The following is a 12003-nucleotide window of genomic DNA, read 5'->3' as shown; positions in this document are numbered from 1 at the left end:
TGGAGAGAAAATGTTTTGAGAAATGATGTACAAATACGCTTTACACAATTGATGTGTGTATGGATTGGGATAACAGCTGTATGAGCCCCTAATAAAATGTTTTAAAAAATATATATATTTTCTCCTACAATCATCAAAAAAAAAAAAAAAAGGATGTAAAGCCTTGGAAATCCTCTGGACCTATTCTACTCAGTCCTATAGGGTCTCTATGCATCAAAATTGTTAACCCAACAGCAGTAGGTTTGGTTTGGACCTGTGTACCATGAGGGCAGTTATACACACAGGTGACATGCTGCTCAGGAGCCAGATGTTCTGCCTGGCCTTGATTCTTGACCCTAATTTCTAGGTCTGTGACCTCTGGCAACTTGTTTAAATTTTCTGTCCCTCAATCCCTCATCTGTGTAATGCTGTTCCTAGTTCTCTGTGTCAATCCCTGACACATGGCAGATCATATGTAACAGAGCAGAACTGCTCCCTAGGACTTTCTTGGCTATAATCTTTACTGAAGAATTTACCAGGCCTTTCTTCTGTGAACCTGCTGGGTTAGCAGCCAATCATAAACAGCTTGTGCTACCCAGGCACCTACCTGTATAATAAGGACGATAATGTAATTACTTATTATCATAAAGATTAAATAACTTACTGTACTTAGCTTATTATTATAAGTATCAAATAAGGACTAACCAAATTGATATTTATATAAAGTATAGTACAATGCAAGGAGCATTGGTAGCATAGTGATTAAATCTTGGGTTGAGTACCACAAGGTCAGTAGTTCAAAACTACCAGCTGCTACTTGAGAGGAGGAAGAGGCTTTCTACTTTCATAAGTAGTTACAGTCTTTGAAACCCACAGGGCAGTTCTACTTACTATAAGGTTGCCATGAGTTGTAAATGACTTAATGGAGTGAGGGGTTTTTTGGTTTGTTTTTTAACAGAACTGTGTTTGGTGTAAGTGCTTGCTATTTCCCCATTATCAAATATACCAAAATATCTTAAAAACTGGAGAATATATACATTAAGCATTCATTAATAATGTGTAGAGGTACTTTTTCTATGAAATAAAATCACAGATTTACTAGACAGATTCAGGAAATCAATGGCAAAGTCTCTTAGTATGTTTAATGGGTTACATTTCCAACATTTATTAGTCCCAGTTAAAAGGGTTTTTTTTCATTTGTTTAAACAAGTGAAGAAACTTTTCATTTAAAATAAAAATTTCAATGACATTCAAGGTTTTATATAATAATAACAAAAATTTCATCAGCAAAAAAACTTTAGTAGAAAGAGAATATCGACAGCAAAACGTAAAGAGATTTTCATCAGAGAAAACTAGTACTCAATCAGTAACTGAAGACATTAGAGTGCAGAGGTCATTCAGGGATGCTGCTTTTGTTGTTGTTGTTCTAAACCCAGAGTGGGCTTGGGCACAGCTGAACAACTGCTGCTCCTCCAAGCTGTTGTGACTGCGCACTCAGCAGTGTAGATGTGTCAGTAAGTAAGATCGGATCTGTGGAAATGAACCCCACATTTGGAGTCACCTTTTGGGCTTTTTTCCCTCTCTTTCAGTCTTTGAGTTAATTCCAATGACAAGTTTCAGGGGTGAAAACTCATTTACCAATTTCTTGATTTTTAAAATTAAAGCAGTTAAGTAATTATAAGTAATTATGCGGGGAGGTGGGGGGCGCGGGGATTTTAAAATATTGTCGGAAGAATGTCTCCATAATTGGTCATGCTGGTTTAAGACATTGGAAGTTCATGGTAAGTTGCGTGTCTTCCCGTCCCATGATGGAAAATCTGTGAGGAAAACCAAGAAGTTAGAAATTTTAATTGGCACTTATAAAGTCCCATTAGTATGCATCTCAAAAGGCTCTCCTCTCATTCTACTTCAGTGGGATGCACTTGCTTGAAATAAGGCAGAGGGTGGGTCTGATGGAGATTTCATCTCTAGTTCTCAATTTATTATAACTCTACATAGTTAATGGGTGGCTTTCTGTTTCTTGAAAACACTTGTCAATTTATTCTGCGGGCAACAGTTTATTACTCACCTGCTTCTCAATGTCTAAAAGCAGTGTGCTGGCCCCTATTCGAAAGAGTTCTGGCTTCAGCCATTCATCTCCTAGCTCCTCCTTTATAAGAGAGAGCCATACAAGGGCATCCTTGGCACTGCGGATGCCTCCAGCTGGTTTAAACCCAATCTACAACGGAAGATGGGGAAAGAACAATGCTTGATATCATCAGATTGCATTTAAAAATACACTGAGTTTATTCAGGGTCTCAATTCTTTTTCTCTTTTCTTTTCAAAGAGACAAGACTCTTCACAAGCAAAATAGCTTGGATCACCAACTTACACTCACTCACACTGCAAAATAACTCTACCCAGAATAATGGGAAGAATGTTTTGGCTTCTGAGGAGACAAAAATGAGGGTTAATAACCCTCATTAACATTTCAGTTATTGGTAAGTCATAAATAAGCCTCAGCTACCTAGCCTACAGCTGCAAACAGGGCTAAACAAGAGAAGTATCAGTAAATAAGAAAACAAGTATTACAATAGCCCATTCAGTCGATATTTTTACAAGTACACCCATAAAGTTTACCTTACAACCTTCATTTTCAGGTTCAAAAAATATAAGTATTTAAATAAGAGAAAAGAATCAGTGAGGCCACAGGGCCACATTAAACAAACTGGTAGCAATTTAACAAGGACATCTGACCCTTATTTTAAGCAACTTAACTCTTCTCTTGTTTGGGGTTGTATGTAGATAAAGTTCTACAAAGCAGGCATCCCAGTTAGGAAAGCAGAGTAGAAAAAGATAGTGTAGGGACTCTTCACACTTCAAGAGTCTTTGAGGTTTGACTCCAAAACAACAATATTCAGACAATATCACATGCCTATAAAAGATTTTTTCCCCAAAAAAACCCCATTTCTTTGGAGGCTAATACAGATATCATACTGCTCCATAGCTCAACCACATTGAGCAATATTGCACACTTGCTACCACAATCAGTTTCCAAACATTCTCTTCCTTCTTGAACTCTTTGACATCAGCTCCCCTTTAACCTCCCTCTCCCACACTGTACCCCCAGGAACCCTTAGTCTACGTGTTGTCTCTATGGGTTCACCAATCCTGGGTTTCATGGCTAAAAAAACCATAAAAACATATAATAAATCTTCAAGAGGGTGACCCCCAGTAACAAAACGCATCTGAGATAAACCCCGATATGAAAACAGAAAATACAGAAAATGCTGAAAACAAGATCAGGCCCAACGTACATCAGAGGGGGGATCAACTAACAAGGTTTTAACTGTTTAAGTCAGGTTTATCTTTTCATTTGCTACAGGCATCCCTTCAATGGACTCTGTTTGGTAACCAGATTCTTCCCGTCCCATTATGGAGAGAAGGAAAACACGGGCAGCTAATTCCTATGTAGATGGCACAAGTAAAAGAGAAAAAGAGAGCTATCTTCTGACATCATAAAACACCTGTGTTAGTCTGGGTAAACCAGGGAAACAAATCCGCAGAAACTCATATACATATAACAGAGCATTTTATATAAAGCGCTTTATATAAAGCATCCCAACCCAGTGCTGTCAAGCCCATAAGTCCAACATTATCCCATGTGTCCTACACCAATCTCCAAAGTCCTCCTCAGTCTCACAAAACTCATGCAATGATGCCAACTGCAGGAGGAAAGCCGAATCAGTGAGCATGTAAGCATCTCAGTGCTGGCAGGGGTCTTCACACGGCTACTCCAGCACCCAAGGTTGCATCAGGGTAGGTCCATGTGGCTTCTCCTCAGCGATGTCTCACAGGAAGTGAGCCTTGCCAGCTGAAGCAGGGAACTAGCTAAGGCAGCTGCACCCTGGTCTGACCATCACAAAGCAAAAGGCCCAAGATCTAGAAAGGTGAGGCTCACCTGGCCATTTATCTCTCTGCTCTTCAATTAACCCCACATGTGTTTATCGGCCAAGTTGGCACAATACACCTTAGTTATCTCAACACCACTCCATGTATAGTACAAACCCTGTTGACCTGGATTTATTTGTACCTGGAAATTGATCAGTAGGGTAGAGAACCTGTGTTGGTTAGTCAACTCCGACCCATAATGACCCTGTGCACAATAGAATGAAACACTGCATGGTCCTGCGCTATCCTCACAATTGTTACTGCACCTGAGCCCATTGATGGAGTCACTGTGTCAATCCATCCCATTGAGAGTCTTCCTTTTTTTTTGCTGCCCTTCCACTTTACCAACATGATGTCTTTCTCTAAGGATTGGTCTCTCCTGACAATATGTACAAAATATGTAAGATGAAGTCTTGCCATCCTTGCCTCTAAGGAGCACTCTGTCCTTACTTCTAATACAGATCCATTTGTCATTTTAGCAATCCATTTTGTAATTTCAATATTCTGATCCAGCGCCACAATTCAAATGCATATGATGCAATGAAGAATACCATGGTTTGGGCCAGGTGCACCTCAGTCCTCAAAGTAACATCATTGCTTTTTCACTCTAAAGAGGTCTTGTGTTGCAGATTTATCTAATGCAATATATCTTTTGATCTCTTGACTGCTGCTTCCATGAGCATTGATTAGATCCAAGGAAGACAAAATCCTTGACCATTTCAATGTTTTCTCCTTTTATCACGATTCCTCTTTGTCCAGTTGTGAGGATTTTGGTCTTTCTTACATTATAATCCAGACTGAATGCTACAATCCTTGATCTTCATCAGCAAGTGCTTCAATTCATCCTCTCTTTCAACAAGCCAGGCTGTGCCATCTAAGTAACGCAGGTTGTTAATAAGCCTTCCTCCAATCCTGACGCCACAGCCTTCTTCATATAATCTAGCTTCTCTGAAGATTTGCTCAGATTGAACAAGTGTATAGACTGAACCAGTATAGTGAGAGGATACAACCCCAATGCACATATTTCCTGATTTTAAACCCTGGATATTCCTCTGTTCTGTTCACACAACTATTGCTTGATCCACGCACAAGTTCCAAATTAACACAAAGAAGTGGTGTGGAATTCCCCATCTTCTCAATGTTATCCAGTTTATTATGGTCCACACAGTTGAATGCCTTGGCACAGTCAATGAAAGACAAGTAAACATGTGGAATCAATGACATCATTCTTAGCTTGAGCATTCTGTTGGGTCACCTTTCTTTTGAATCTCTTCCAGGGCTTCTTCAGCTTGCTGAAACATTTCAATGGGTATGCCATTAATTCCTGGAACCTTGTTTTCAGCTAATGCATTCAGTGCAGCTTGAACTTCTTCCTTCAGCATCACTGGTTCTTGCTATTATACTACCTCCTGAAATGGAAGTCAACTAGTTCTTTTTGGTACAGTGACTTTGTGTATTCTCTCCATCTTCTCTGGATACTCCCTGTAGCATTCAATATTTTGCCTATAGAATCTTTCAAAATTGCAACTCTAGGCTTGATTTTTGTTTTGAGTGTTTTCACTTGCAGATATGATCATCCTTTTGATTTTCTAATTTTAGGCCCTTGCACATTTCGTTACTACATTTGGCTTTGCCCTCTCCCCCTGCCCTTTGAAACTTTCTATTCAGCTCCTTGACTTCCATTTGCTTTAGTTACTCCATGATTGAGAGCAAGTTTCAGAGTCTGTTGTGATCACATTGATCTTTTCTGTCTTTTTGATGACTTTTTGCTTTCTTCATAAATGATGTTCTCAATACACTCCCACAGTTCATTGGGTCTTCTGTCATTAGTGTTCAATGTGCCAAATATGTTCTTGAGACGTTCTTGAAATTCAGGTGGGATCGACTGAAGGTTGTATTTTGGCTTTTGTGGACTTGTTTAATTTTCTATAGCTTTATCTTGTACTTACATAGGAGCAAATCATGGTGTGTTCCACAGTCAACCCTTGGTCTGGTTTTAGCTGCTGATATTGAGTTTCTCCATCATGTCTTCCTACAGTTGTAGTCAATTTGATTTCTGTGTATTCCACCTGGGGAATTCCATGTGTACCGTTTCCTTTTCTGTTGCTGAAAAAAACCATATTTGCTCTGAACAAGGAGTTAGCTTTGCAAAAGTCTATCACATGATCTCCAGCTTCATGTCTATCACCAAGTCTGTGTTTTCAGCTACTGTTCCTTCTTTATTTCCAACTTTTCATTCCAATCACCAGTAACTATCAATGCATTTTGAACCCATATTCCATCAATTTCCACCTAAAGTCATTGGTAGAATTCTTCAATTTCATCACTAGCTTTCGTGATTGGTGCACGAATTTGAATAATAGTTGCATTGATTGGTTTTCCTTAAAATAGGATAGATATAATCCGATCATAGACAGCACTGCACTTCATGGTGGATTTAGCAAGATTAGTTCTGAAAATGAATGCCACATCATTTTTCTTGCTAGTATTTGTGGTTGGTCGTACTGTGGTAGCTTGTGTGTTGCTGTGATCCTGGAAGCTATGTCACTGTTATTTCAAATGCCAGCAGGGTCACCCAAAGTGAAAAGGTTTCAGTGGAGCTTCCAGACTAAGAACAGACAGTGAAAATGGACTCCGTTCCCCACTTTGGAGGAAGAAGCCACTGAAAACCTCCTGTATAGCTTCAAAGCCCTGTCCTATACTGACAGCCTGAGTAAAGGAAGCACAACATTGCCCGAGATAGTCCCTGAGAATGGGTCACTCAGGCCCTCGGGCACTTAAAACGTGACTGAAGAGGAGCTTGGATGGGAGTCGACCATGGTGACGTGAGCCAGGGAAAGCCCGTGGGAGTGAAGCTTTCAGGCTCTTCACCTGCTGATGGGGCACGACTAAAGGTAAAGAGAAACAGATGCAAAAATCTGCTAATCATCAGAACTTGGAATGTGCACAGTATGAATTTAGGAAAAATTGAAGTGGTCAAAATTGAAATGGAATGCATGAAGATCAATATCCTAGGCAGTAGTGAGCTGCAATGGACTATTATTACTGGACATTTTGAATCAGAAAATCCTATGATTTACTGTGCTGAGAAAGAGAACCTATAAGTGTGAATGACTAAGCAAAACAACATGCCATAGCCCATGTATGAAAGCACACTTTTTAATCGCTCAAAGTTACTGGTTTGACGAATGGCACCTGCAGGATGAAACAAAGATATATGATAAAGCAGGGAGACAATGAATGAATCATCCCATCAACAACTCAAGCTAGAGACCTGATGATCCAAGGTAGTAACCTCATGGTTAACCTGGAATCCATTTCCTTCAATTCACCACAGCCAATGAAGCATCATTGTGCTCTATCATTCCCATCTCCTGACCGTCTATATCTGTCACACACACACTATCCTCTCTACTCTTCTACCACTTTAGCTTATATTCTTGTAAACAGACTTTTCTTTCACTGGCTTCATTGACTCAAGCATACATCAACCATCAACACAGCTCATCAGCAGTGGTGCAGGGATTCAAACTACATCTGCCTATTGCTCCAGAGCCTAAGCTATGACTCTGTAGAAGGTGGGGTAGGAAGCGGGCGTGGGGGTCGGGGGACAGTAGGGTAAAGAATAATGGGATGAGCGTATTTGTTAAAAAGAGAATCTCTCATTAGTCAATTAACTACCATTAGCATACATGGTAATCATAGGAGCATTTCTGTGCATTAGTCAGTATTATGTATAGACCTTTCTTATACAAAAAGTTCGCTGTGTGTTACCAAGTCTGTTTGGTAATGTTGTCAAAGGCAGATTCCAATGTAAGATTATCCTTATTTTTTTTCTTTTTTAAGGGAAAGAACTCAGGAATCATAAATATGCAAATGAAATATTAAACCTTTGCTTCTCACGAGTGACACTAATCATGGTTTGGAAGATGGCCCATCACATTTTAAAGCATCCCTTAAATCAATGAGGTAAAAACTTTACAATCCAAGGGCTGCCCAGTCTCCTTCCTTATCGGCAACTCTACAGGCTGCGCCTGATTTGCAGATACATTTACAGGTCTTCATTGTGTGAAATCAAACATGATTAAAATGAATATGGTTTGACTTGTACCTAGCCCTTTTTTAAGCAAAACTGAGGAATGAATAAAGTTGTTTTAGAAGATGTATTGAGTTTGATGGTCTGCAATGTAAACCACCCCACCCACTTCACACACACACACACACACACACACACACACACACACACACCATTTAAAGAAAGTATCCAAAGATAGGAAAGCGTCCTCGCTTTTGTACTCTGGAACATCCTTCATATTCCTCTGCTGAACAATTAAGAACAATTTTTTCAAACTTTTAAAATCAAAATTCTATTTTTTGCTGTTTACGAGCTTTCATTTGTTGTTCATTTTTGTGTCCCTAGCACTGAGCACAAGGAGCCGTGGTGGTGCAAAACAACCTCAATGGCTACGGGCTCAGCTGCGACCAAACAGGCTGGTGGTATGAGCCCCTCGGGCGGCTCCTGATAATCTGCTCTCATTAATATTACAGCCGACAAAACCCTATGGGGCAGTTCTGTTCTATCCCATGGGGTCACTATGAGTCAAAACTCAGCTTAATGACACCTAACAACAACAATGTTGTGTGTGTGTGTATCTTGGAATTATATAACAATCCATACATCCATTGTATCAAGCGCATTTGTACAAAGGTTGTCATCACCATTTTCAAAACATTTTCTTTCTACTTAAGCCCTTGGAATCAGTTCCTCTTTTTCCTTCCCTTCCCCACCCTCCCCTTTTTATGAACCCTTGAAAAATTATAGATTATTATTATTTCCATATCTTACACCATCTGCTGTCTCCCTTCACCCATGTTTCCATTGTTTGTCCCCCTCAGCAAGGAGGAAGGCAGGTAATTCGTTGATCATTGCGATCAGTTCCCTCTTTCTCCCTCCACCTGCCCCCTACCCTCATGGTATCACTGCTCCCATTACTGTTCCTGAGGGATTTATCTGTCCTGGATTGTGTGTGTCAAAGAGCTCTTATCTGTACCAGTGTACATGCTCCGGTCTATCCGGATTTGTAAGGTAGACCTGGAGTCATGATAGTGGGGGGAGGAAGCATTAAAGAACAACAACAATGTTTAATAGAGCACCTGGTAAATATCAACTATTCAATGTTAGATGAGAACAGAACAGGGTGGGGGTCCCCAAAGATGAATATTAAGGCTGACTGTATAGCAGCATCACCTGTGGAATTTGAGAATATTAGATGTCTGGGTATTGTTCTTAATTTCCCATCCACTTATCCAGAACTTCCAGAGTCGGGGGACCCAGGCATTTACAGCTGTAGAAAGTTTCACATCTGATTTTTATGTTCTCTAGCCAAGCATGAAAACCACTGATCTAATGACTGCCTTAATAGGAGACAAAAGATAGCTCAATTGCCGGCGCTCTCTTTCTCTCTACATCTTTTTTTGAACAATAAATAAATAAAACAACTTACTTGAATCACTGTATAAAGGCCACTTGAATAACAGTTATTCAAGTTGGGCCAGCTTCATATGTACCATATATACTCGAGTTTATAAGCCAACCCGAATATCAACCTGAGCGCCTAATTTTACCACAAAAACTGCATTAAAAATGTGCTGAAAAACTTGGCTTATACTTGAATATGTATGGTAAGTTACAATTAATATATACCTTTTTTTAAAAGATGTGAAATTATTTTGAAGAGGGAGGGGGAAAAAAACCTACAGAGGAGTTCATTTTCTCTCCAAACCAGTGCATTCTGAAAATATCTCCTATTCTAAAATAAACTGAAGCTATCAATAATCACATATAAAGTCATTATGCCCAGTTGGTAAAGGATTAAAGATCTTTTCTGGGTTTCCATTGAGCAGGTATCAAGAGATTGGTTTTAGACAGATGTCTTTTGAGTAAGTGAAAGCCTCATTTAAAACCAACAAACAACGGAAACACATTACCTGTCTCTCCAATGATGTAAAAAAGTCCTGTCAGATAATTTGCAGCTAAACAAGCAACTTGAAGTGAAAAGGGAAATCCAAACTCATTTAACACACACACACCTCATGCATCTTTTTCCTTTTAACTCCACGTTTGACAAAAGTGTATTCTTTTTCGGGAAGCTGACAAAAGCTAGCAAATCCCCTCCTCAGCTTCACAGTCTTCCACAGAGCACATCCAACTGCCATACAACGCAAAAATGGATATTTAATTCAAGAGCTATATAACGTCCAGCTACCTTTTCCCTGCTGTTTCACAGCATTTCATTATTTTGTTTAATAAGTTCATCTCCTTGAGAATTTTCTCTTCACCTCATATTATTAAAAGTAATAAGTTTTTCTGGACCGGGGGTTTCCCAACAGAAAAACCAATTTATGTGTGTCCTTCAATAATGACAGGAAAAGATTATTTCCCATTATATTGCATACTTTTCATATCACCACCACAGCTTATCATTCAATAAATGTTACTCTGCAATTCTTTCCATTCCTCAAGGAAGTTTAATTTCTGCATTAACCTGTTTTCGCTAGCCAACGCCTTGCCAGAAAGCCTCTGTGTTGCAGCAAAATTAGTTCATTAAAGAACCCATTTAGGAATCTCTCGTCAGTGATAAAATTGTCTTCAGTTAATAAAAGGCCTAAAGTGAGTTTACATCTTGATCACACATACTTCCTCCCACACTCACACTCACTTTCTGCTAATCGCACATTCTTTCCTCCACGAAGGCGTTCTTTTGTAATGAAAGATAAATTAAACATTTATCTTAATAAAGGTAACTTCTTCACACCTTCTGCATAGAAAGACAGTTATCGTGGCTGGAACTAGTATTATAAATAGCATTATCTTTGCTCTGAAGAAAGATTTGCTGGCAATAACGTACCTTGTTTCCAGTTTTCCAGAAGAAATCTCTAATGGCCCGTAGCATTACTATAGCTACTGGAAAGGTGGCATTTACTGCTTCTTTTCCTGTAGAGGTCTTAATAAAATCTGATCCTAAAACAAAGGAAGAAAAAAAAATCCATGTTAATTAAAAACTTGGTTTTTTTACACTTTTGAAGTAGTGGAAGAAATGAGTGGTTTAAATTTTTTTTTTTTTCTGAACCACACAACTTTATATTTTAAAAACTAAAAAAAAAACAACAATGTCTCTTTACCATGCTTGGGGGCACTAAGGTTCTGTTAAGTAGTGATCGACACTTTCCAGGACGGTTTACGTTGATAGTTGGACCACATGGTAAACACATATTTAATGCCACTGAACTAACTGTACGGATAAAGGCTGTCAAAATGGCAAATGTCTTGTTTCTCATATATTTATCCCAACTGAAAAGCAAACTCTCATTCCATCCCAAGGATAGCTTTGGCTACTGTGAGTTTGTTTTCAAAATGGAAATGTCTATCAGTTATTCCAGTTATAAAAGAAATAGATTCACAAAACATAAAAACAATATAGATATTTATATCTCCCTTTAAAAAAATCCCTTCCATGTTTTCCCCCCTCCTCACTAGAGTGTAAATTAAATTAATCATCAAATGGTGCCTAACTGACATCTGGAACGCTTGTCTATACTTTCCTTTAAAAAACCAGCAACAAACCCATTGTCAGTGTGTTGATTCAGACCCCACTGCCATACTCTTTTTCCCTGGAGAAGCTGGAAGTTATGAACCACAGATTGTTTTGTATCATAGTTCAGTGCTTAACCACTGCATCACCAGCCCTTCTTCTATACATTCATACTTTCAAGTGAAATTAAGTGGCTTATTTAATATACAACTGAGGTGAATAAAACAATGTGATGCCTGGTGCCTAATATCATGGCTGTCTACTACAAAACCAAAGAACCGGCTCATTTACCCATGCTTGTTAGAACACAAATCAGTACACAGTCTAGTGAGGCAACACAAGAATCGCCATGACCTGATTTCTATTGCATTGTTCATTATATTAGAGCTTAGGTTCTGAACACCCTGGTCAAAAGGCTGTGGATTGCTGAGGCAAAATTTATTTGCAGAATCTCCGCATAGATTATACCTCCATGCGATGCTTTCTGATCGTTAACAGAGGA

The 12003-nt window shown here is 39.0% G+C and overlaps 1 protein-coding gene across 2 annotated transcripts in view; it reads right to left on the bottom strand.

Annotated features, from left to right (window-relative positions):
* Positions 1-1095: 1095 nt before the first annotated feature.
* Positions 1096-12003, bottom strand: part of DERA (deoxyribose-phosphate aldolase) — a 189321-nt gene continuing 178413 nt past the window's right edge. For both annotated transcript variants that reach the window (XM_045288489.1, XM_004713770.2), the window contains exons 7-9: positions 10818-10930; positions 2048-2197; positions 1096-1796 (exon numbers count right to left, since the gene is read on the bottom strand). In XM_045288489.1, coding sequence (XP_045144424.1) covers positions 1740-1796; positions 2048-2197; positions 10818-10930 — 320 coding nt within the window. In that variant the 3' untranslated portion in view covers positions 1096-1739. The remainder of the gene's footprint in view (positions 1797-2047; positions 2198-10817; positions 10931-12003) is intronic.

This window comes from Echinops telfairi, unplaced genomic scaffold, assembly GCF_000313985.2.
Source record: "Echinops telfairi isolate 266 unplaced genomic scaffold, ASM31398v2 ScPeMD7_21;HRSCAF=78, whole genome shotgun sequence".
NCBI lineage: Eukaryota > Metazoa > Chordata > Mammalia > Afrosoricida > Tenrecidae > Echinops > Echinops telfairi.
This window is presented reverse-complemented; position numbering and strand designations above follow the sequence as displayed.